We start from the raw sequence: 26,272 nt of genomic DNA on the forward strand, positions 1-26,272 counted from the left end.
ACTTTTAAATTTTTTACTGAAATACTTAAAAGTAATTATGTTAAGTCTTTAGTATTTAATTTAAATTGTAGGATAAATTTGATATTAGTATTATTAAGTTTGAAATTTTATAATTTTATTAATATAATAAATTTTGTGTTAATCGTAATTTTATTTAAATTTGTTATCAATTGGTCTAATGAGTGTTGTTTTTCTAAATTATGGGATGATTTGATTGACAATAGTTATTAATGTTATTAATTAACTATGAAATTTGATAAATTAAATTAAATATTAAATATTAATTCCTTGCCGTGATTTATAATTTTTGTTAAATATATGTAGTTGATTGTAAAAAAACATAAATATCATAGTGGGGAAATAAATGTGAAACTCGATTTTATAAAAATAATTTTATAATCAGAAGTTAATAGAAAAATAAAATATTATACGTGTAACCTAACTATTCGGTCTACGACAATGATAAAACATGCCAAATAAAAACATAAAATGAGCAATGAAGCACCCAACCATCTCTCAAACGTCCCCTCCACGGCTCCATCTATAAGAATAAAAAAATTTAATTCAAAAAATAAAATAAGAATAAAAAATTTCAGAAATTCCACGGCTATAAACTGGTCAGCCGACCGCCATCCTTTCGCCTATATATATTTCAAAACCCCTCTAAACCCGCTAAATTTTCATTCTAAAAAAAATATATATATATATATATATATAGTTGAGGAGCATAGCATGGATTCATCGGAACATGGCTCTACCTCACCGAAGCAGCGGTTAACTGTCGGCCTCGTCGTTTCATTCAAGGCTCTATGGGCCAAGCACGCCGGCCGAGTTTCAAAAAAGCTGAAGCCAAAGCATAATGAGTTCGGCTCACTTTCCGATTCTCCGAGATCCTTGGCTGTGAAATCTCCGGGACCGAAGCGGCTATTGACGACGCTTAGCAACAAGGCGATCAAGCTGGTGAACCGGAAAAAGGCCGGTGAGAAAACCGGGAAGGAAGAGGAGGAGATCGGAGACGGCGGAGTATGGCAAAGAGCGATCCTGATGGGAGATAAATGTCAGCCGCTAGATTTTTCAGGTGTGATCTATTACGATAGCAAAGGAAATCAAGTGGAAGAGTTGCCGTTTCGTTCCCCACGTGCTAGTCCGATGCCTGCTTACCTCACCTCAAAGAAGACTTTCTGTTAGGACACCGCTCAAGGTAGTTTGTAAACAAAAACTTTATTTTTATTTTTTTTGGTTTACGTTCATCCTTTACTAGACTCGAAGGTAGTACGTGTTACGTTCTTATAGGTGGTTGGGTGTCAAAATTCAACTCTTTGAATTGGGCCTTAATTTTTGAATGCATTATCATGGGTATTGGAAAACAATAAATTGGGACGCCCATATGGAAATTAATATACTTGTGGATTTACTGGAGTGAGTTAAGTTTGGCTCTAGTTTCTGTTTTTCTCCTCTTGGAGTATATATGTATAGTTACCTTTATTAGAGGTAAAGTGAAATTTGAATTTGTTTACTTGACATTCCATTCAAACTCTTTGTTTTACGGGTTGAACGAAATCCAAAAAAGCATTACAAAATTAACTTCGGAATTTTCTTGATCCTTTGAGCACATAAATGAACCGGTTATCATCAATAATAATAATAATAAAGAATCCGAATAAAATATTGCATGTCATTAAGAAATGAAAAAATGTGTACCCAAACCATATATTTACCATTTCCAGTTAAACTGAGACGAGTTCCACAAATTTCATGATTTTTTTTTTTATTTTTTCTTCCTAAAGGAGCTTATAAAATTTAGATTTACGACTAACTCACAAATTAATTATCAGCAAGGAACATATATGCCACTAGTGCTTCTTCTTTTTTAATAAAAATTTTGTTTAGTTGACATTTGAGTCCAAAGTTTTACGGTTTTAAAGTTTATTAAAATTGTGAAAAGAAAAACTTACATTTACATTAATATTTATATATTTGTAGATAAATTTGGTAGTTCATGAATACCATACGAGTTTGTAATCCAAATTTAAAATATGGCACGTAAATCAACCGGCGATCAATAGAATATAATAATAATAAATCCACCATTTAAAACATGGCATCGCATTTTACGTCATAAAAATCATTAAGAATGAAAAATATATATATTTATATATCTAAATCATGTATATTTACCAATTGTCCAATGAAAATGAGGCCCAAGAAATCTTCATAGATTATCTATCTCAATAATAAATCTTAATATTCGAGTTTATTTAGATTAAATCATTATTCTTGTTGAAGCCTGTGCTTGACAATGGTAGGCTCAGAAAACAATTGAATTTTAAGCAATAAATTCAAGCCTCAATTTATGCAATTTAAGGAAGTTATGAGACCAAAAAGTTAATTTTCCATTACCTCTTTTATTAGAGGAAATTTGTTTCCATATTGAAAAACAAAAGAAAAAAGAGACAAAAGTTACTATTTCTTGTCATTTTGCTGTCTCTAATAGAAAGTTCCTAATTTTTTGTCTGAATTTTGAAGATCCAATCTTGGATTTTTTTATAAGCGTTTCAATAAAACCCATCAACAACAACACCATTCGATCTTAAAAGATCTTTCAAATCAACAAATCTCATATATCCATTATCAAAATTTTCAGCTAATTAAAAACAAGAAACAAAATTAAAAAAAAAAATCAAACACTCAAAATCACCATCATCACAAATCGAAAAACAAATATATATATATATATATATAATCTTTGTATATTGAAAAAAAAGGAGGGGATGGGAGTCCATTGCTAATCATGCACCAGGAGCAGCATCCTTAACCTTGCTTTGCAAATATCCACCATATTCCATAGCATAATCCTTAACATGGCTAGCCGTGTCATAAATCCGGGTCCGAGCTGAATCAACCCGGTCCGACCCAGGTGGATGCATTCCCCTAAAGTAACGGTACATCCATGTCGACCCCGCCGCGACGGCGACTCCGAAGCCACAAGCCGACATGAACCCAACGGCGGTGAGAAACAGGAGGGTGCATATCGGGAACCAAACGGGGCTAGAAACGACGATCACCGGCATGAAAAAAACGAGCCCGAAGACGGTGGCGGTGAGAGTAAGTCCAGTGAGGATTAAGAGAGTGGTGGCGGAAACGAAGAAGAGGAGTAAGAAGCCGAGAAAGTGGGTGGTGTTGGGTGCATGGGATTGGATTTTTTGTAGGAAAGTGGAGGATGGGACGACGGTGCGGTTGGCTCTCGACGGTCGTTGTTGTTGTTGCTGGTGGGTGGGATTGTTACGTTCCGCCATGGGGGGGGGGGAATGGTCGTTGTTGAGAAAGTGGAAATGGGGGTTGAAGTGTTTAAGTGTTGACAGAGAAGGTGAGGAGAAAAAATAGGGCAATTGATGATGACAAGTGTCAGGAAGATATGTATGTGGCATGCAAGGGATACACGTGGATTGCGACAGTAGTTTCTGGAGTTCAAAAGCTTTGCCGGGAGGCCACGTCACTGAATAATTTAAAATATGCTTAATTCACCATTTAGGGTCTTAACTAGGCAACTATTCTCATATTGAAGACTAAAATTTTTCCTCCTAAATTAGGCCTTGAACTTAATACTTGTTCTTGTATGGAAGCTTGAACTAGATTACTGTTATTACATTTGGGCTTGAACTTTTTTTTATCTAAGTTAGTCCCTGATATTTTCTTGTAAACCTTAAATTTTAGACTCCAATGTGAGAATAATTGTCAAGTTCAATTTATAATATGAGAACATTGTCAAATTCAGGGGTTCTGTTTTTCTATTAATAAGAGTTTTGGGTCTCGGTTTATACGGTTTTAATGAAACAACATTAAATTTTAAAACATTAGCTAATCAATCATATCTTGTCGCACTGGAAATAATATTCTATATTGGATTTCTTATTGCTTTTGCTGTCAAATCGTCGATTATACCCTTACATACGTGGTTGCTTGGATACCCACGGGAGGCCCATTACTGATGATTTGTATGCTTCTAGCGGAAATTTATTAAAAATGGGAGCATATGGATTAGTTCAGATCAATATAGAATTATTACCCCATGCGCATTAACTTTCTTGTAAACCTTAAATTTTGGACTCCAATGTGAGAATATTTGTCAAGTTCAATTTATAATATGAGAACATTGTCAAATTCAAATAGTAACTTGTAAAAAAAAAGTTTAAACTCCAATGTAAAAACAATTGTCAAGTTTAATTTAGACAAAAAAATTTAAGCCTAATATGAGAATAGTTATCAAGTTCAAACCCTAAATAGTTATTTAACCTTTTTAAATATTGATAAAACGAGATCTAATTCTTGATAATCACATTCGAGTTGATAGATGTGCTTGGTTTTCCCGGATCCTACTTATAATTTGTAATTGATTCTGTTTTTCTTATTATAATTTTTTTTTTGAATTTGTCAACCTTTCTCTACGTGTATCCTGTATTTTTATTTTTTTTTTCTTTCATTAGTCTTAGAATTTGACAAATCTTTTTAATTTGGTCTATAAAATTAGACTTTTTAAAGTGTGATAATGTGGTACTTTAAGATTATACAAAGTTATCACTTGAAAATTTTAAAATATAATAATAATAAATTATCGAGAAATTATTTCAAAAATCCAGGTTATAGTATGATTTAAAACCTGGGGTTAAGAGTATTTGAAGTTTTAATTATACCTTTAAATTTTCTTATAAATTTTAATTAGATTAGAAAATTCTCATTAAACCTTTGAAAGCTTTAAAATTTTCAATTAAACGCTTCACAAATTTTGTTAATTTTAATTAAACCTCTGAAATTTTTGAACGTTTTAAATTAGACCTATTAAAATTTAGAAAATTCTCATTAAAACCCTCAAATTTTTTAAAACTTTAATTTAGCCCTCCAAAACTTAATGTCAAAAATCCGCCACGGTCAAGTAAGCTTCCCATGTGCGGCAATATTAAGAACAATATAAAAAACTGATACACTACAATCATCATGTAATATCAATTTGTTCATCTTTTTTCACAGGTTAGCATTCTAACAAATTTTAAGCTGTACATAAGTACATAAATTTTTATATCATACATTACAACAATAAAGAAGGAAAAATATAAATGAAAATTCAGTTCCCTCTCGTGGGATAAGCTACATTACCAACTTAACTAAGTCAGACAGTCCTTTACATTACTTGCTAAACAAGTCAATCAAAGTAACTTCAAAATCATTTTTGTTTCTTATCCATACCAGCCAAGCTAATATCCGCAGCTGCAGCGGCTGCCATTTCCATCAATCTCTCATAGTCGATCTCGGTTGACTTATATTTTAACTTGAGACCTCCTTGAGTCCATGATTTAATACAAAGGATAGCTTGTGTGCTATCATGTGGCATGCAGAATCGTTGCTTATCGATCTCGTCACCTTTACTGCAAAACAGTTCATCGGGTTTAACCGAAGTTGCTTGGACAGCTAAGAAATCTCTAGCCATCGCGGAGAGCCGAGGGTAACGCGTACTATTGACCTTCCACCATTCCAAGACATCCGTCTTTGTAGGAGCTGGTGACTCGGAAAGATACTGGGTGAGTTCGTCGGTGGCATTGCTCATGCTTGCTCTTCGTTTCTTTCGAGCGATCTCCTCGGCAAAAGAAACAGCTCCTCCATCTTCTATATCTTGAGAAGAGTATCCACTTGTCATGGATGAAAAAGGGGTGGTGTAATAATTTCTTACAAAATGGGCTCGTGCTTCTTCTAAATAGTTTTCGGAGTTGAGACTCTCAGGTATGAGTTCACATTTAATACGGGGATCGAGAATGGCTGTCATATGGATGAATATGTTGCAAACTTGGTTGTTGTAACTTCTGAGCTTTTTGGCCATGTCTTCGGCAGGATTCTTTAGCCAATCTGGTGGTTGTCGTGTTGTGATTGTATCCGAAATGTGATCCATGTAGACAATAACCATCCCGATCGTAGGTGGGGTGTTTACACATATCTCACTAATGACTTTGTAGAAAGGCTCCAGGTAATTGTGAACAATATTGACAACATTCTTCTCTGCAGTATTCAGCAACATCCGATTACCCAACATCTCTTCGTTCTTCCTTACAACGGCATCCATCGACTTCCCGGCCTGCTTCAATGTTTAAAAATATTAAAAATAAAATTTTATCATTAGTCACCAAACTCCATACAAAAAGAAAAAGTACCTTCTGAACAATATCAAGCATTTGGTAACTGCCACTCCACCGTGCTGAAGCATCAAGCGGAAATTGCCAACTACCTTCTTTATAAGCTGTTGCTAATTGAATGAAATCCTCTGAGATATCTAAGGATGCATTTAACTCTTGTACAAATTCCCGGACCTTGGCAATAACGGGTTTCGTTGTTCTTAATGCATCATCTATAATCAAACTCAACGTACGAGCGGCACAAGGGATAAAACAGAAAGGCCCCATTTTCTGACCATCCAAGTCCTCCTTTAAAGCATGGCAAGCATGGATAGCATTTTGACTATTATCATGGGTGCATGAGAGAACTTTATTCTCAATATTGTACATCTTAAGAACCTTTACCAGCGAGTTATATATTTCGGAGCCGGTACAAGGGTAAGGTACCTGACATATATCGAGAAGCACCTTTTGGAAGGACCAGTTTTCGTCAATCCACTGACATGTGATGCTCATGTAAAATATTTGCTCATATGAACTCCAGAAATCAAGAGCAATCGAGACTTTGGAAGAAACCTGTTCCAAAGATGCTCTAACATCTTCTCTCATGCTCCTGAAAACTTCGCGGAATACTGCCTTGTACTTCTCACCTGGCCATAGTTGTATTGATGGATTCAAAAATTTAAAGGAGTTTGCTAACCACTTTTCCTCTAAAGTTGAAGGAGGTAGAGTAGCTAAAATAAGCCATTTAATAAGCAACCAGTTCAGATGATCATAATCGACCTGAGGTGCTCTTCCTTGTGGTTGAGGTTTCTTGATTACGGTGGGGGTGGTGGACGGCTGTGGTGCTGAACTAGAAACATTCTCCCCTGTCTTATCATACCCAGGATGCCGATTACTAAGGTGTCTTCCTAAATTGCCTTCACAATGAAGGTGGAACATCAGATTGATGAGATAATAATATAAATAAAAAGTAGCCATGTTATCATATCCATTAACTCAAATCATGGTAAACACCCATGAGCCATCTGATTACCAAGGTGCCTACGATTATCAGATGAATAAGATAACTATAATGAGTGCCATATGATCATAGGCTAAAACAAGGCAATATGCTTGCTAAATACCATATCCATAAACCCAAACCACAGTAAAAAGCCACAATTGTTAAATGGAAGCATAAAAAGGCAAAGGGCAAAACGAAGCAATTCTGGAGTGCTTTACCTGTTGCAGTTGCAATAGAATAGCTCTGACCACAAAACTTGCACCTCCTAGTTTTCCCATCAGGAGCTGTCTCGAAATACTTGAGGTAAACCGATGTCATTGTCTTCTTCCTAGGCTTTGCCGAGGGGACAACATTTCCCTTTTCTGAAGAACCAAGTACAATATCAATTGTATCCATATTAGGAATGAGCACCATATCCATTGTGCTTTTGGGTTCCATATCTGCTACAAAGGCAACAATTAAAAGTATAAATACACTCATAACGGAAGTAGTACTTACGTTCACAAGACTTCCAAATTCCAACGTGAAATAAACCAAAAACAAGCTAAAAGCTATTAATATTTAAAAGAAATCAATAAAAATCCAACTCAAATGTGAATATTAAGTTTTTATCCTTTTCAATAACTTGAACATTCCGTTTCCCTGACCTAAGGTATCAATAAGTCTCTTATACAATGTAATATACAGAGAAAATCCTCTTCTCTTCATAGTTCTAGTTCAAAGGTCAGTCATAACACTGTGTAGGAAAAAAGGGCCCTGGTGTAGTTGAATCGAATAAAAGGAAACAATGGAGGCCCCAACACACACACTGTAAATCTACATCATTTTGACTCTTCGTTTTAAATATCCATGTCTGGTACCTGTTCAAGACGTATTTGAACATTGGTATAGAGATAAGACCCTCCAAAACTCCTCCAAATACATGGAAAAACTAAGAGAAAGTTGACGATTCTGGTGTTGAACGTATACCCATATTGGATACTCACGTCCGGGTCCGGGTAACATAATTGTAAAAAGAATAACTCAAATAGTATTCCATTTCTCATTATCCCAGTAAACATCACTGCAACCTCCAACTAAATATGATTAAATTTAGAATCAGTTTGTAGGGTTCATATCATTTAGAATTATTATGGACCATTGAGGGACTTCATAATTATATACAATTAATTGAAGAATCCCAGCTCGTAAACTGAATTCCAAAAACAATTAGCTGAAATCCGCGAAGTGAGTGAATTACATAACGTAAACACAAAGAACAAAGCTAGAAGATGACCGTAATTGAAAGAATATCTCACACAAGGTAATAACTACTACTAACAATTACTCATGAATGAAAGAGATGATTCTAGCTTAAATTTCATTGAATAGAAGAAGGGTATATATACACCTTAGCATGAGAGAAGCTAAAGCTTACAACCGATTAACTGATTCTTGAATTGTATAACTGAATCTAGTTACAATAGTTCTAATAGTAATTAATATCTTATCCTGAATCACATTTATAAGTTTAAAATCACCGTGAATTGATATATATATCCAGCTAAATTACTTGAAAAAGGGAAGGGATTAGAAGATACCTTTGTAACTCTTGAAGGCATTGTTTACACTCCACTCCATTTTATTCCCTACAAAAGATACAATTTGAAGTAAGTGCAGCTAACCAATAAAAAAGGCTTAAAATTTAATAAAATAAAATAAAAATTTACCCCAAAAGTCATAGACAGTGCTGAAACCAGCAGAAATTCAGCTTAATTTGATATCCAAACCTAAAATTAAAATCATGAAAACAAATTAAAAGGAGATTAGAGCCGGTTTTAAAGAATGGGTTTTGCTTGTTTCGTAAGAAAAAAATTAAAAAAATATCTGGGTTAGAAACAAACCCCGAATCAAATCTGGGTTATTGTTCTTCACTTATAGTTCAGAGCTTTGAAATTGGTGAAATAAGCAAAAATAAGAGGAGACAAGGAGAAAAGGAGGAAGAAATGGAGGGAAATAAAAGAGATCGGCGTAGATCTAAGCTGGATCTAAGCCGATGAAACCAAAGAGAGAGAAAAAAAAAACAGTAACTATAAGAACAGAGCCGAGGAGCGAGTTGAGTCTACGACACGGATGACTTTTTTTACATCTAATAAAAGCAACCATTTTTATTATTTATTTATTTTATTTTTGGCTCGGCTGGTGTGTAATGATATCGAATCAATGCCATTTCTTTTTGTGATAAATAAAAAATAAATAGAAAAAAAGGGGAAGTGGCTGGCTGGCTCGAGGTTAGGAACAGTAAGTGAAGCTTAATGGTTCGATTTGTTAAAGACCAAGCCAGGCCAGGTTGACCTCGCTGGAAGCTATTTGAAAGGTTGCGCCAGTATGGCTCAATTTGAAAAACTCTTTTAGCTTCAACCTTTTTTTCTTTTGGACAATAACAAAATGCATCACTTTTTTATATGTTTGTAAGAGGTAAAACGCCCAGTAATAACATTCAAATTGTGTTATATCTCTAGAAAAATAAATTTTATATTGGTTTTTTTTAATTTTATTTATTTTTACCTTTAAAAATTGATATAATTGACAGAATAATCAAACAGTGACACATAATATGTCACGTGTAGCTTATTTTAATGCAAAAGCATCAGTTTTAATAATATAAATGGATAAAGAGATAAAAAAAATGATCAATTTACTCTTTAATCTAACATACACAAATTAATTTGATATTGTTTTAATAGAGAGAGTAAAATGTAATCCAACTCATTATATAAGTATCTCGTGGTACTTTTGCCATTTATAAGATAATATATTTTCGTTAAATATAAATATTTAAATTTAAACAAATAATATATAAATTTTTAATTAAATTATTTAAATGGATAGTTTTAAGAATCTATTACTAATTCATTTTAATCTTTATTTTTATGACTACTTTTTCTAGCTAATAATATTACTCATGATATAAATTTTTTATTAGAATTATTAATGAAGTTTCAGGTAATGAGTTAAGTAAATATTAATTTATGGGAGGATATTTGATTCTTTAATTGTATAAATTTTATGCATTATTAGTGAATAATAATATGATACATTATTATTAATAAAAAACAGGGAAAGACCTATAAATAAATAGTAATAACTTTATTTTAATGTAAATAAATACTAAAATTCTAAACCCCAACTCAAATACATGAACTCAAGTTGAAACCTTGAATCTTAAAGTTAAGATTCTAAGCACTAAACACGGTAACCTAAACCCTGGACACGAGAGTTCATAATATTATTTATAAACGTATAATTAAATACACAATGGAGTTGAGACTCAGTTGATTGGTGACATCAACTTTGTTAAACACTTAAATAATACTAAATGTGTCATACCCATGACGTGGGTGGAAAAAATGATATTAAAATTGTATCTATAAAAAAAACAATAATTGAGTTATAAGTAAAATGTTTATGGTTAAACATTCTTTAGGATTGGATTTGTTCATTAGACATTGATTTTTTATTTTATTTTTAGATGAAGAAGCTAAATACATTTAGCCGTAATAGGAATTATATATAACACCAACACTATCTCGTAGGATATTCATCTCTATTATATTAGGAGGAACATCGTAAGTTCTCAAGCCAAGAGGAACATTTCTTTTTAATACTACCATAGAATCTGCAGCCATATTTGTTGTACGTGAAGTAAACATCACATTCACATGCCAATCCCTTGCTAACAACTTTTTGACGATTCATGCCAGACTCCTTTCTATCTCCTCTATCTAACCATTAAGCACATTGACCGCAACCAAATAATCACTTTTCACCTGTAATTGCTTTATGCCTCTTTTCCAATATATATCTAATCTGTTCATGATTGCACATAGTTCCGCATCAAGTAGAGAGCAAACGCTTATATTCCGATTATAACTAGTAACCCATTTACCTTGATGATCCCAAAACAAACGTTTAGCAAATGCTTGACTGGTTATCAAGTGCCTTGATCCATCCGTATTCAAATTGCACCAGTCGTTAAGCGGTGCTGCCAACTAGTAAAAGATATTGCCGAGTCATTCTATTGATATCTCCTATTGTTCGCCAATGTGATTGACTTAGCAGAGGCTATTATTCTAGCAACCTCAATTGAAACCTCACCAAATTCTCCATTGAAGAGCAAATTGTTTCGTCGTTTTCATATTCTCCCAACTATAATTCTAAATAACTAGACATTTCATATAAAAATAGTAAAAGACGAAAACATATTGTTATCTTAACATTAAATTCTTTATTAAAAGAGATATTTCAAATAACTTTCTATTTAAAGGTGTGATTGATAACCTTTAAAATAAACATGATCATTTGGATATTTATATTTTTAAATGATAATTTAATAAAATAATTTTAACATAATGTTTTTTACATTAAGTTTATATCGAATTGATTTGTGATTCACTAAAATATTTTATATAAGTATATATATAGAGATAGATGGATTTTAGAAGTATAAAAAAACAAATTATTTAAAAATAAATTTCAAAACAACTGCCAACTACAAATAAAATTATTGATTTATAAATAAATAAAATAAATAAAAATCAATTGCACCATTTCTGCAACAATAGCTCAAATTTTTATCTCGTGAAATTACCATAAAAAATAAATTAATGAAAAAGAAAACAATATTTGAACCGGGCTTGGACCTATCTTTAGCCATTACTTGATATTTGTTGATCGGCTTAGGCTCAAAGCCCAATCACATTTTCCTTTTCCTTTCGTGAAAGCACCCATTTTCAGCACTCACGCGCGCCCGTTTCCGCGCCTTTAATAACAGCACAAAGCAGTGGCGGCCGGAGGGAAAACGCCGCTAGTACAGCACGGAATGTGGAGCTTTATAAAGAACCGTGAGCCTAATATCCATATGAAACGTCTATTTGAGCCGTTCCTTAGTTACCGCCATTTTCGAACCCGCGCCGTCGACAGACAAAACACATCCTCCACCGGTCTTTACGGTTTTGACCACTTGAAGTCCCCTAAAGGCTTCCAACGCTTCGTCGATGAAGCCATTGAGAGGTAAAGTGTCGCTCCAATTTGCTTCACGAATAGCCTCAAAAAATTTCAAAGCCTCGTCACTTATTCGGTTGCTTTGAGATTCAAAACTTCACCGAGCTTTAAATAATCATTTTATTCTTTTGATCAATTATTAGGTCATCGGAGCTGATTGATTATATATCTGGCATGCCATCTTCAGCTGAAATAATCCGAGCCATGGACGAGATTTCGGACACTGTAGGTTCATTGCAATATTCATACATAAGATACACACAGACACACAGACATTCCTTAGTTAATATCACTTCTAAGAAATGCCTTTATTAAAACTTCGATTTCGTAGGTCTGTTCTGTTGTTGATTCCGCTGAACTCTGTAGACAAACTCATCCAGCTAGGTATTTAATTTTAATCTTGAATGAATGTATTGATTGTATGTTTGATTTAGAATAGAATTTTACTTTTATTCAGATAATTATTACTTTTTCTTTTTTTTTTTGTTTCAGAGGATTTGTCGAGGAGGCTAACAAAGCATCGATGAAAATTAATGTATATCTACATGTGAGGTGACCGATGATGTTAACCATAGTAGTACTTTTTTGCCTTGTGTTTGTGATTTATTTCGAGGAAAACTACATTTTGAAAATAATTTTGTTTGTAGAGTTGTTTGGTTAAACTGGCATATTTTTCATTAACCTCTTTTTAAAACATTCATTGTGCTTGATGATTTATGTGCTATTGAATGGTAACAGCTTTGTTGCATTTTGTTGTTGCATTACAGTTTCTCAATACAAATCATACTCTTTATAATGCGGTGAAAAAGGCAGAGCAAGATGGTCATTTGCTTACTGAGGAAGCTCGTAGAGCAGCTCTCCACTTACGTATTGACTTTGAGAAGGGTGGCATTCATCTCCCTTCTGGTATGCATCTTTTTCATTTGCAATTATGAAGGAGCATAAATTTTCCCTGTTTAGGGTCTAACATGCAAATATCTGCTTCCTATTGTAGGAAAATTAGACCGAGTTAATCAGCTAAATATGGACGCTCATAAGCTATGCAGAGAGTAAGAATCCTCTGGTGCTTTTTCTACGTCTCAGTAGCATATCATATATTGTTTGAGCAGGTGGCTATTGTGTTTTGATTTATATTTTCTATATGTTATTACTTCCTCCCAGGTATGGTGAAAATATTATTAACGACCCAGGTTATGTGGATATCTTTCCAGCATCACGCATCCCAAGACAAATACAACATCTCCTTAAGCCTATCTATCGTCTGACATCTGGAGTGTCAAAGGAGTCCTTAGGCTCATATGAAGATGAACAAGAAGAGGTTTTCCGGATCATGACAGAGCCACGTACTCTATTCTCTGTTCTACAATTGACACCAGATGAACAGGTAGCTTTCATCTTTTAGATTCAAGAAGTCAGCAACTCCTTTCTGCATTTTATTGAAGTTAAAACTGGCACAGTTAGCAACATCTGCGTTCCAGCTGCTGTATTTGCGCAAATAACATCTTTCTGTTATTGCTATTTATATATATTTCTTCTAATAAGTTTAATTAGCTAAGACAGTGAGTGATCTTAAGAGAGCAGAGTAGAATTTTGAATGAGGTATCATTTAATTTTAATTTTGTGGAACTAACCAAGTCTGTCACCTCATTTACTGTCTCAGGTTAGGAAAATGGCATATTTGAAAGGGAATTCCGTCCCACATGCAAACCATGAAGTTCTTGATAAACTTATAAATTCCAGGCATGAGCTTGCTCAGGTAATTTATAATCACATAGGAGTTTGACAAAAAGCAACTATGAAATTGGATTTTATATGGTGTGATGATTTGATACAGTAATAATTTCATGCATATGTGAATATTTTCAATTGTTGGATTGGTACTATAAGCTTTTCTAAACTTTAAAAAGTGAAGAAACCTCTGACATTGCCTCTAAAACTTGTTTAGTTTTTTCTATGTTGGTTAAAGTTCGTGAGGAAATTTGAGGCTAGTTTAGGAGGAAAATGTCAACAACTAAGCGGGAAGGTGATTTTTTTGAGCATCAAGATCAAGATATGCTTCTAGGATCAGGTTAACGTTCATGTTTCAGGATTATATTTTCTTGTCGTAGCAGCAAGTCATCCATCATTTTCCTGGCTTCTTTTTAGTAACTCAAAAACTATTTTTGATGTTCCAGTCTTTCTATTATCATATAATTAATTACTTGGTATCTACTGGAATTTTGCCATAGTCTTTCAGCAACATAATTGTAACTAATTTTAGGATACTTGTGTGCTTGATGAGAAGGATATTTGTATGGACCCGGTTTTAAATGGTTGCAGCTATATGTCTACAAATAACTTTGAATATCTTCTTCTTTTTTTTTTTTTTGAAAGCCAATATCTTGAAATGATTGGTATGGGGAAAAAAGTTGCTGAATGATTATAAATTAGTTTCTCAGTTTAGAATTGGATTTTTTTTTTAAAAATAAATTCTTATTATTTGAGTTACTAATATCTTGCTCTCTGAATGATGCAGATAATGGGCTGTAAATCCTATGCTGAATTTGTAATGCAACTAAACATGGCTTCATCACCAGAGGTGGTGGTATCCTTTTTGCTTGAGATGAGCAACATGGTCAAAGAAAAGGCAGATGAGGTATAATGGGTTTCTTATTAGAACTTGTGAGATGTGAAGGTGTTGATTCATAGGTGGTTCTAGATTCTATTTTTGTTGCATTACTCCACTACTCAGTGATTTTCCCTACAGGAGTTTAATACAATCAGAAATTTGAAGAGAGATGTATGTGGCCAAAGATGTGTAGATCTAGAACCATGGGATGAGGCATACTACACAACAATGATGAAATCTTCTGCCTATAGTTTGGACTCCGCTGTAGGTTATAAACTTTTTTATCTTTTGCTTAGAATTTGTCACAGCCGAAGTTCCATTACACTTATATTTTTTAGTGTCTCAAAGTTCTAGGTTTTCTTAAGACCGTTTGCTCCTAATATTGTGGCAGGTTGTGGCATCATATTTCTCTCTGCCACAGTGTATTGAGGGCTTGAAACTTCTGGTAAAGTCACTCTTTGGTGCAAGATTTGATAGCGTTCCCATGGCACCTGGTGAATCATGGCATCCTGATGTGCTTAAAATGTGTATCCATCATCCTGAAGAGGTATGTGTATGTATGTAGTCTAGAGTAGTTTGGGAAAGAATTTTCATATTGTGAAGAATACTGAGAAGACTGATAGTGATAGTCCCTTTAAGATATTTAATTCTGTTTTTTTTTTTTTATCTTTCCGAAGTTTTTCTTGCCTCGACTTTTAAATTCTTTTTTTTCACAGTAGCACTGAGTCCTAACTTTTGTTTTTCTATATTGATGTTTGTGTTGAATACATTCTTGCACTAGTTGCATTCCAGTTAACTTCTGATGCTGCAATAGTCTTGCATTTGTTTTATGGTGAGATTTAAATTTAGTAATCTACCTTTCAATTCGAGACGACCACCTGCTTCAATTTATCTTTTTTAACAGAAATACACTGGATATAAGAAACATGGATGCTTCTTTTACAAAGTTTATGCATGTTGGAAATGTTCTGCCAACTTCCCTTCATTTTTATTTATATTGCAGCATTATAATGAGGCATTTTGCATTTGCTTCAGGGTGACTTAGGGTTTCTGTACCTTGATCTATTCTCAAGGAAAGGCAAATATCCAGGTTGTGCCACTTTTGCAATTAAAGGAGGACGAAAAATATCTGAAACTGAATATCAACTCCCTGTATGTAAATAAACACTGGTTAATGTGTTTGTATAATTTATTATATTTTTCATTTAAACTTTGTTTACAAACTCTTTTGATGTCTGAACATTAGTTTCATTTCAAAGTTAACTTAGATTGTTAGTTCTGCAGGTTATGGCCCTTGTTTTCAATTTTTCAAGGTCGCATGATTCATCAATTGTGAGGCTTAATCACGGTGAACTAGAAACTTTGTTTCATGAGTTTGGACATGCTCTTCATGCATTGCTCTCAAGAACGGTAGTTTGTTGAGACTTTACCACTAAACAAGATCAGTATAAACCTGTCATTTTCATCATAATCATTTTGGCTATCCATGTAGGATTACCAACATTTTGCAGGCACAAGAGTGGCTCTTGACTTTGCTGAGACACCTTCGAACCTATTTGAGTGAGTGCAATGCTGCAGTTTCTTCATAGCAAATTTGCATGAATGTTGGTAGAATGCACGGGGGAGTTGTATCTATTTGTGGTTCATAGTTGAATATTATATATGGTCTGTTTTAAGCTTTATGTGCTCATGTTTGTTATTACCAAACTGATATTCTCGAGGGGGAGAGAGACTCCATGCATGTGTTTACTGCAATTTTATATTTTCAACATGTTTCCGGTGCCTTTATAACCACCTGACTGATTTAATAATGCTTCTAGGTACTATGCTCGGGATTACCGAGTCCTGAAAAAATTTGCTAGACATTATTCAACAGGAGAAGTAATACCTGAGAAGTTGGTAAAGTCGCTAAATGGTGCAAGAGACATGTTTGCAGCAACCGAATTGCAACGTCAGGTTTATCTAATCTTCTGAATGAATCAGGATTTAATGTTTTAAAGCACATCTAATGTATCGGCATGAACAAAAAATTGAGCAAGCTTTCTGTTTTCCATTTGGCATTTATTAGATATTTTATTCTTTGGTTGACCAAACACTTTTCGGAGAACAATTGTCTGTGCCAAGAGACACCAATTCTATTGTTGCCCATTTGAAAAGACAACACAGCAATGAGAAGCATGTTGAGGGGACACACATGCATATCCGATTCAGTCACTTTCTCACCTACGGTGCTGGTAAATTTTTAATCATAAGTTTTTGATGTACAATCGCTTTGTTCTTCGTACACGAAAGTATAAATTTGATCCCTAGTGGTATATTCTCACTCAAGCTCAGTTGCTGAATACAGCAACTTTAGATCTCAAATTAAGGCACTAGGGGCTAGGGCACCATAATTTGTGTCTTCGCATGGATGTCTAATGAAGTTACATGTTTTCCATTTCCTAGATGCATTCTTTAAGCTCGGCATGTTCCTCGGAGCAGAGTGGTTCTTCTAACCAGGATTCAAATATGCGTACACTTCTCTTAATGTATGATTTTTTTTCTTCAATTCGGTAGGTTACTACAGCTACTTGTATGCCAAATGTTTCGCGGCAACCATATGGAAAAAGCTATGCCAAGAGGACCCTCTATCACCGACAACCGGAACATTGCTCAGAACAAAACTTTTGCAATACGGAGGAGCCAAAGAACCCGCTGATTTGCTGACCGATCTAGTTGGTGATGGGATCATAAGGTATCATAATGGAGGGATTGTTCCTGATGTCACAAGTTGTTTGGAAGAAATGAAACTCCTTGATGACAAAAATCGGCATATAGGTAAGTGACTGGAGATAGAATTCGACCAGAATATAGAGGAAAAAAAAAAAAAGAGAATAAAAATAACAAACATGGAGGAGAACATATTGACATGATGGCTGCGAAATTGCCAGGTTTTTTTGTTAGTTTCTTATTATCATTAGAGCATTATTTGGGGGTTGTAGAACTAGAAGTTGGTAATTGATATGTGGCATGTAAGTCAAGTTTTTGTAATATGTACATTACTTTTGTACACATTCTTTAGTTTTACTTGGCAAAGTAGTACTCTTAGCTGAAGAAATATTCAAATTCCCAATTAAAAGAGATTTCAAGACTATTGTTTTAATTTTGATTTGGAATACTGGCAAGGATGCTAGCCTTTTGTGTTAATCCAATTTTAAAGAGCACTTGGCATTTAGGTGAAATTAGTTTGTACCTTGTCTTTTGTTATGGTAGTAGTATGTATATTTTTTATCATTATAATATCGGGAGAGGGTACCACTACCACATTAGATAAAGAAAAAGTTAAAACATCATTTTCATTTGGTATTAAACATATAAGCATCATTTGATTACTTATCGATAAGTACGAGAAAAATATTTATTTATTACATATGTTTTCTAATATATAGATATAAAATAAAGAATAGTTAATATAAATTTAAATTTGAAAATAAAATGAGTTAAAACCTCTTGTAAGAAATAAGTGGGTTTTTTCTCTTTCATTAAAATTTATTAATTGAAATTAATTTATTATTAATTCATATATTAAAATAATAATATTTCTACTAAATGTATCATAAATTTATATATTATTTGAAAATTTTCTCATTGTAAATCAAATTTTGATTAGCTATTTAATATCACCTTCAAGAAAAGAACCTTTAATATATAGTCGTAATACAATAATTAAAAAAAACTTTTGAATAAAAAATAGAAAAGGAAAAGAAAATGTATATCACCATAGCCCTCGCGGCGCAAAGTTGAATAAAGTTCCTTAGAAAAGGCATAAAAAAGTTAAAATTTGCTGAGTCGATATATTCTTTAAATATTTGGAATACTCAGCAAATTTGAAGTTCTTTTTATTATTAATATAATTTCTTTTAAATTTTATTGATATAATATCTTAATAATTATGTAATAAAATAAAATTGAATTTATTAAAAATTAATAATATTAACTATTGGTAAGATTATGTTGAAATAAATTTAAATTTAATAAAAATTAATAACGTTAATGATTAAATTTATAATTAAAAATAAATAAAAGTGAAGACATTAGCGAATATTAAAAAGAAAGGCGGTGATACTTTGCGATTTGTTGACATCCTAGGCAATTGCACAGTGCGGGCAGGCAGGTTGCTGAAATTCAGGAGAAATAGCAGATTATGTGGCTTCTCCAACTTTGCCTTAAATTTCCCTTTTCAGTACAGTTGAAGAAAAATAATTTTAATCTTTTAACTCATGCTATTATTAATGTCAAATATATGAGTTTAATTGTACTCAAATATATTACTCTTTGTTAAGAGTTTACCATCTTAAAATGACCAAAGAGGTATTTGATATCTTAAGAAAATAATAATTATTACAAAATTACATATTTAAAATAAAGTATTCAATCGGTAACATCTATTTAAGATTTTATTGCGATATCTTTCTAAATTAAACATTTGAAGAGAAAAAAGAAGAAAATAAATATTAATCTACCATTAATTATGTCATGTAGAATTTACATTAAAAATACGAGTTTCTCTTTTAACTAATTTAACTGGTCAATGTTAAAAGAAAAAAATATTTCTAAAAAAGAACTAAAATATTCAATTACTAATTTAATAGATTTTAGATTACTAGTACAATTTTTAATTTTAACGTGACTTAATCAAACAATTACATATTTATCGTTTTTCTTCTTTTTAACCATAACCAATAATTTTAAAAACATCCCGCGGTAACCCACTATAATAAGATACAATCTTAAACCTTACCCATGCAAAAGGAAAAAAGATAAGATTACTAATCAAGAGCATTAGGGCCAGTACAGTAACTTACAACATGGTTCCAAAGCCACTGAACCAAATACCTCCGTCTGATCCCATTCATATTATACGTGGCACCATCTTTACCGTTCAATAACTGTCCCATGTAAGAACCACCACCTCCAGTTCCATAAATACCCTCGCATAAATCCGCTATTTCCACGGGAGCCACGGGATCTTGTCCCGCGTACCAAGCATTCACCAATGGGTTAGTTGCCAGCTCAGCAACCTCGTGTCCGATCACACTTATCATCCCGTCCACTCCCACGTCACCGTTGGGTGACTTTAACGGCTTCAACCCTTGCATGTACTCCGGTACGGCGAACGGGTAAGCACATATTCCCGGACAAAGCTTCGCTGAGTTACCCACCCACGCAAACGGGAGCGTGTATCCCACGATGGACGGAAATGTGAAGTAATGGAACCCGCAAACTTGGCCGCAAAAATCCTCGACGTACACGTCATCTGATGTGAGCAATAAGTAAAGCCCATTGCTGGGATTTATAGGCAACGGCTTGGTTTTGGCGGTTACCGCGCTTTTTATAACGGACTGTATCGACAAGCGAGTGAGTGACTTCCGGTGGGAGTAAAAACGGTCGTTTTTCTCTTCCCCTAAACGCACCGTACGGGAAATATTGGCTCCCGTTTGGTCGGTGTAAAGCCGTACGGTATCCCACCATCCGGCAACCGAAGGATGCTTAGCATTGAAGGCGGAGAACGAACCGATGAACTCACGGATTATCTTCTTTTGGGATTTCTGCCACTTGCCGTACCAGATCGTGTGAACGGTAATGCTACCGGTGAGTACTGGACCCATGTGGTATCTTAAGTGGACGAACTCCGAGGAACCCTCGTATTTCTTGGAGTCACCGAATCTTGTATCGGAGCTGTTGGGTTTTAAGTGAGGCAATGGACGATACCCAATGGCCGGAAGTGGAGCTGCTGTTAGCAGTGTAAGAAGAGTGAGGAGGGTTAGAAGTAGTGAAGGACGGTGCATTTTGAGCAAATGGGGTTTGACAGAAAGTAGTTGAGTTTTCTGGTGGCGATGAGCATATATAGAGAGAGAAATTATGTTTACTTTTGAAAAGCTACCGCAAAAATGTAATATTAGATGAGTTTGATAAAGAAATATTTTTACAGGGAAGTGAGATTGTTTAGTGTGAAGAATGAAGCAACACACAATTAACGAATGAACCAACAAGACGATTACAGTTGTGGACCTTCCACCTTCCTCCTTTTCTTTCACTATCTTACTTTAAATTCTATACTAATTTTGTACATTTTTTTTTTGTAATTATTTAGACACCCATGTAGTACCCTGAATCTATTTTTATATTCTATAAATTTTAATATAATTTTATTATATTTATACTATCATAAACTGTTTTTAGAGTACAAATACAGATATAATACAAGTCATATCCAAACATATATAGCAATAATCAAACTAATAAAAAACATAAAGGAATGAAAAAAGGAAAAAACTTTACACATGCTATACACACATAATTAATACATTTTGGATTACTTGATGAGCAGCACATTATTTTTAAGGGTATAGAGCGTGTAAATCACGAGAAATGTTTTAAAATTCTTCTAAAATTTTGTTACTTCCTTTTCATCAATCTGTCACGTATTTTTTTAGATAAAACATTCCAAAATTCTACATGAATGAGAGTGCAAGTAATGTGGTCATAATAACATGGGCTATAAATCTTTGAGAAAATAAATTTGTAGCCAACTGGAAGGAGAAGGAGCAATTGAGTTCATGACTTGCATGCCTCCCAGAATGGCTCCATAGACTATAAATGAGAAATATGGATAGTGAGGGAGGCTCCTTTTTTACATTTTTGCATGTACACAAATATATTATTTAAATCATGAAGAAAGGAAAATATAGTGTTGTCAGAGATGGAAATGTCAATGAAGTAGGTGGCAAAAAATCTACGGAGCTTTCCCTTTTAAGCTGGCATTCCTCATAGTCATAGGCTTTTTATTATTATTAAGGATATGATAAAATTTATCATAATTTTTGAGAGACCAAGCTACCCACTTAGTAGAGGTTGATATTTTGTTTTTGAAGATCGATAATATATTTTATCCAATTATAGAGAAAAAAAAGGATAATTATGGTGAATGGAACTTCAATTTAATACGATTTTGAAATTGTCGATAAAAAATTATTCGTTAATAGAAAATAAATTGTATTTTTTTACTTAAAAATAAATAAATTAATCTCGTGTGTTAAATCAAAAACTAAATTGACTATTTTATTAAAATTTTTATCAATTTATGCGGTTAAAATTAATGTAGTTGACATATGACATGTTATATGTACTTAATCTTGACATATAAAATCAATTTATAGTAACTAAAAATAAATAAAACTTTTAATAAAAACTTTATTTATTAATTATTTTAACGTATAAATACTAATTTACCTATTGTTTAAGTAAAAAATAAAAACAAAACGCATTTCAACCCCTTATAATTTTTAACGAGATAGGTGAAATTTTCAAGGCTACAATGGTGGTGGGGCTTTGTCATAAATTGCAGGCTTAGTTTGGATGGACGGTGTGTTTACCTCCGGTGAGGTTAAAAATAGCGGTGGTGGTGAGATTAGTTACTGTAGCGGTGAGATTAGAAATAGCGGTGGAGTGTGTGTTTGGATTCAAACTTGATTGTAGATGATGAGGTGAAAATAAAAAATGACTATTAAGGACATTAGATTAGAATTGATATATGATAGAAGTTTTAAATTATTTTACTTATATAAAATTATTAAAATATGTGAATTTATAAATTCATTTAATAAAATATTAAAATGTATCTTCCAATATTTTATTATAAATATTTTAATAAATTATATAATCAATTTAAATTATTTATTAGATAAAATCATAATAATTTTTAATTTTTAAAGTTAAATATTCTTTTATAACAATGATAAATATTATTTTCGTAAATAGTAACATTATATTTGGATCAAATTTTGAAGTATCTAAGCGAATGATTTTTAATAAAAAAAATATAGTAACATAAGACATAACAAGTTTCATTATTACTAGAAATTAGGTTATGATACAAAATTATTTTTACAAATATTGATTCATTAAATTAGGCCAAAATTTCAAGGATAAAATGATAAAAAATAAATAAAAATATGCCTATTTTCCTAGTTGCCTTTAATTGTCTTTGAAAGCTTCATTCCGCTTCAAAGACTAGCAAGTGAGATTGAAATAAAATTTCATCTGACCCTGATTAGTGAACCAAATAGCAGTTCAGTGAAATTGGATAACCCAACTGAAACATTGACAATGACATTTTGCTGGTAACACTATTTATACGGTGTTGTTTTTCAATATTATGAAATTTCTTTCGGTGCTTTTGAGAGAAATTATCCCTATTGGAAATTTGACCATCGTATTGAACTTAATACGTCCTCCAACTATTAGTTACTTTCAACGTTTTACATGATGGGAAGTCTTTTTCACAAATATCTCTTTTAAACATAACTATATTCCAAATTTACGTTAAAATAAACCCTTTTAACTTTATTTAAATTTTAAAAATTACAAGGAAACATAAATATTAATTTAAAATAGCATATAATAGGTATGATTTGAAATTAATTAATCCAAACATATAAAATATGTACAATATTAAAATAAAATATATATTAAATTACGAGTAAAATAAAATTTAAACATATAATAGTACATTATATTAGTAATACTAAATGTACTGTAATTGTTTTTCAATCAAGTTGACTTGTAACACCAATTTAATTAACAACGTTATTAATATACAATTTATGGACGTAATAACTTATGCATAATACAATTAAAATATAATTATTATATTAAAATAAAATTTTAATTTAATAGTAAAATTAATATTTTATTAATGTAAATAACATGATTTTAAATCTAACGATATATAAATTTTTATTAAATATAAATATTAAAATACTTTTAAATGATATAACTTATTTTAATTATAAAAAATATATTTATAAATTTTTAATCAAATTAATACCTAATTGAATTATCACATTAATATATTCTATACATATGTGTGTGAACAAGTCATTAGCATTTTGACTTTTACTGAAATAAACTCTTAATAATATTTACCTTAATATTTTGTTTGAAATATCTACAAATACTGCAGTAAATAACACTTCAACTAATGCTCATTAGAGAAAAAACAATGAATTTTTTTATCACGCAAAGTATGAGATTGTAGATCTTCACGAGCAAAGAGAAAAACTTACTTTTATTCATCGAAATTAAATTATTTATTTTACTATAATTAATATATAAATTTATTATTTTTATAATTTTTAAAAATAAATATAAATTTGTATCATTTTATTTTGCTAAAAAAATGAGTTGATACGTGAGCAGATCCTTGGATGTTTAGCTTCATGTTGAAGCCAAATAATGATTACAGACCAAAAGAAAAGAAAAGAACCGAGAAATCATGAAAAAAATCCAGAAATCAAGGAAGCTTTCCCCATTAGTAATTTTGCATTTATAACAAACAAATATATAAGAATTCACTTGACATAGAATTATATCTGACCTGACTGATATTATAAGGAAAAAATTTAAGTTAATTACACTAAATATTTCTAAATTATAACTTTCAGTTTAAATTAAAATTTTAGAACTCAATATTTTAATTACATTTATTGAGTTTATTAATTAAGTTTTTTATTACCAAAATTTGTTAACTTAATTATGGACAATGTTTTATTTCTTTAATTTTTCATTTTAAATTTTGTTATGAAAGATTTGATTTATCGTTTAAATTAATAATTTTAATAATAAAATAATTTAATTAGTCTAAAATTAATAATTTAAAGGTGTAATTAAAAGGTCATAATTTGCAAATAAAAAAAAATGGAATATAGGTAAATGTCATTTTGACTATGTTAGAGTGGTTGCTAAAGGGACATATCCCCGAAATGAAAGAATGCAAGATTTTGTAAGACTCAAAAAGTGTAATAAAGTATGGAGTTAATTTATAATATAAAGTTAGTAAAACAAGAATCAAATAGCACAAGTGTTGATACGTTAAAACCAATTGGTAAAGAAAAATAGTGATAAATAAAATCAAAAGGAAAATGGCAATCAGAAAAGATCATAAAGCAGGATGTGACATAACACGGTCGTTCTTTGTCACGTACTGTTCATGTGCTGATTCCTGCCTTCAATCTCGGTACGTGACGTTTTCCTTAAATCAAACTTTTCTTTTATTTTTTTCGTAAAAATATTTTATAAGTTGTTATATTTTTAAAAATTATAAATTTAATTTTTATATTTTTAAATTTTAAAATTTAAGTTGAATAGTTAATATTGTTATTTTTATTGAATTTAAGCTTATTGAAAATATTATCTTTTAGTTATATATTTATTGATTGAATATTTTTTAATTTTAAAATATCACACGAATAAATTTAAATTTTAAAACTAAAAGAAGGAGAAGAAAAAACTAAATTTTTAAAAAGTATTTTTCAGTATGAAAATTTGGTCAATGTCAGAATCCCGAGCAGAGTAGAAAAATGAGACACATAACAATGAGAACACGTTGAAAATTTCATTATGCCTTGCCTGTTAATGCAAGGGTTGACAAAGGAAAATTGAAAAATTAAAAATCTTACTCGAAATGTTTGAAGGGTTTTTGAGATATAAGTTCAAGTTTGTGCTTACTTTTTATTTTAATTATAATTATTTTTATCTTTCAGGATAAAAATAAATTTTATATACAAATATTGAAAATAACTTAAAATTTCTAGATAAAGAATAATTAAAATTTATTTAATTGAAAAATTATTTTTAAATATTTATGAAGAAAATAATTTACAATTTTACTAAATAGAAATAAAATTTAAAATTATACATGAATTTTAATCTAATATGTATTGTTATGCAATGTTAAATTTGTTTTATGCCAATGAAAGTTTGTCTGATAAAGTGTTTGAAGATTTTCAATATATTAGGAATTTTTTTTTAAAAAAAAATTCACAGTGCTTGAAATTTTATTTGAAATAAATTTCCAAAAAAATGAAATTTGAAATAAACTAAACACCCTAATTTAATGGGCTTGCCCCTGGAGCCCAAAAGGCTCGTTTGGGCCGTGAAATTTAAAACGATGCGTTCAAGAAATATCTGCATCCGACCCGCAAACCCAGTCAAGTTGAGAAAAGGGATAAATTAAAATATAGTCCCTAAACTTGAAAACCTTTTCCATATTGATCTATGAACTTTTTTAGCCCATATAATCTTGAAACTTGACAGTTTTTCTCAATTTAATCTCTAAATTTAGATTTTATTAAATTAGGATGACATGAAATAATGAGATTGTATCATTTCATTAAAAATATATTTTATATAAAATTTTCAAGTGGTGACTAAGAAAATCTGAGAGAACTATGTCATTACACCAAAACGAAATCCAAATTCAGTGATCAAATTGAGAATATTTGCTAAATTTGGAGACTAAATTGAAAAACAATACTAAGTTTAAGAACTAAATATTGTTTTTTCCCTTGAGCAAAAAACCCTAACTCCAAGCTCATCACCTCCACGTATATAAATCTTCTACAGAGCCTTCTTTCT

The 26,272-nt window shown here is 31.7% G+C and overlaps 5 protein-coding genes across 6 annotated transcripts; 2 read left to right on the forward strand and 3 right to left on the reverse strand.

Annotated features, from left to right (window-relative positions):
- The first annotated feature begins 612 nt into the window (after window positions 1–612).
- On the forward strand, window positions 613–1,534 carry LOC108455973 (uncharacterized). The gene has a single exon (XM_017754559.2). It carries the CDS (start codon window positions 733–735, stop codon window positions 1,186–1,188), a length of 456 nt encoding a protein of 151 aa, XP_017610048.1. The 5' UTR covers window positions 613–732; the 3' UTR covers window positions 1,189–1,534.
- A 1,066-nt stretch (window positions 1,535–2,600) lies between these two features.
- On the reverse strand, window positions 2,601–3,359 carry LOC108455364 (oleosin G-like). Its single transcript, XM_017753934.2, has one exon. The coding sequence runs from the start codon at window positions 3,294–3,296 to the stop codon at window positions 2,790–2,792; it is 507 nt and encodes a 168-aa protein (XP_017609423.2). The 5' UTR covers window positions 3,297–3,359; the 3' UTR covers window positions 2,601–2,789.
- A 1,673-nt stretch (window positions 3,360–5,032) lies between these two features.
- On the reverse strand, window positions 5,033–9,309 carry LOC108454288 (zinc finger BED domain-containing protein DAYSLEEPER). Its single transcript, XM_017752702.2, has 6 exons — window positions 9,048–9,309; window positions 8,874–8,933; window positions 8,745–8,792; window positions 7,383–7,604; window positions 6,198–7,078; window positions 5,033–6,121 (listed from the first exon to the last, which is right to left on the reverse strand). Exons 3-6 carry the CDS (start codon window positions 8,782–8,784, stop codon window positions 5,219–5,221), a joined length of 2,046 nt encoding a protein of 681 aa, XP_017608191.1. The 5' UTR covers window positions 8,785–8,792; window positions 8,874–8,933; window positions 9,048–9,309; the 3' UTR covers window positions 5,033–5,218.
- Window positions 9,310–11,867: 2,558 nt separating this feature from the next.
- Window positions 11,868–18,036, forward strand: LOC108454428 (mitochondrial intermediate peptidase, mitochondrial). 2 transcript variants are annotated; one of them, XM_017752886.2, is made up of 17 exons: window positions 11,868–12,216; window positions 12,351–12,432; window positions 12,539–12,591; window positions 12,700–12,754; window positions 12,975–13,113; window positions 13,202–13,256; window positions 13,369–13,591; window positions 13,868–13,963; window positions 14,723–14,842; window positions 14,954–15,079; window positions 15,207–15,362; window positions 15,851–15,967; window positions 16,100–16,225; window positions 16,308–16,375; window positions 16,636–16,771; window positions 16,884–17,049; window positions 17,372–18,036. In XM_017752886.2, the coding sequence occupies exons 1-17, from the start codon at window positions 12,026–12,028 to the stop codon at window positions 17,638–17,640; spliced, it is 2,178 nt and encodes a 725-aa protein (XP_017608375.1). In that variant the 5' UTR covers window positions 11,868–12,025; the 3' UTR covers window positions 17,641–18,036. The 2 variants fall into 2 exon arrangements, with proteins under 2 accessions (XP_017608375.1, XP_017608377.1); XM_017752888.2 differs by having other exon boundaries at window positions 12,700–12,742.
- A 1,368-nt stretch (window positions 18,037–19,404) lies between these two features.
- On the reverse strand, window positions 19,405–20,898 carry LOC108454634 (protein EXORDIUM-like 3). The gene has a single exon (XM_017753160.2). The coding sequence runs from the start codon at window positions 20,641–20,643 to the stop codon at window positions 19,624–19,626; it is 1,020 nt and encodes a 339-aa protein (XP_017608649.1). The 5' UTR covers window positions 20,644–20,898; the 3' UTR covers window positions 19,405–19,623.
- Between the last annotated feature and the right edge of the window lie 5,374 nt (window positions 20,899–26,272).

This window comes from Gossypium arboreum, chromosome 11 (genome assembly GCF_025698485.1).
Source record: "Gossypium arboreum isolate Shixiya-1 chromosome 11, ASM2569848v2, whole genome shotgun sequence".
NCBI classification, from domain to species: domain Eukaryota; kingdom Viridiplantae; phylum Streptophyta; class Magnoliopsida; order Malvales; family Malvaceae; genus Gossypium; species Gossypium arboreum.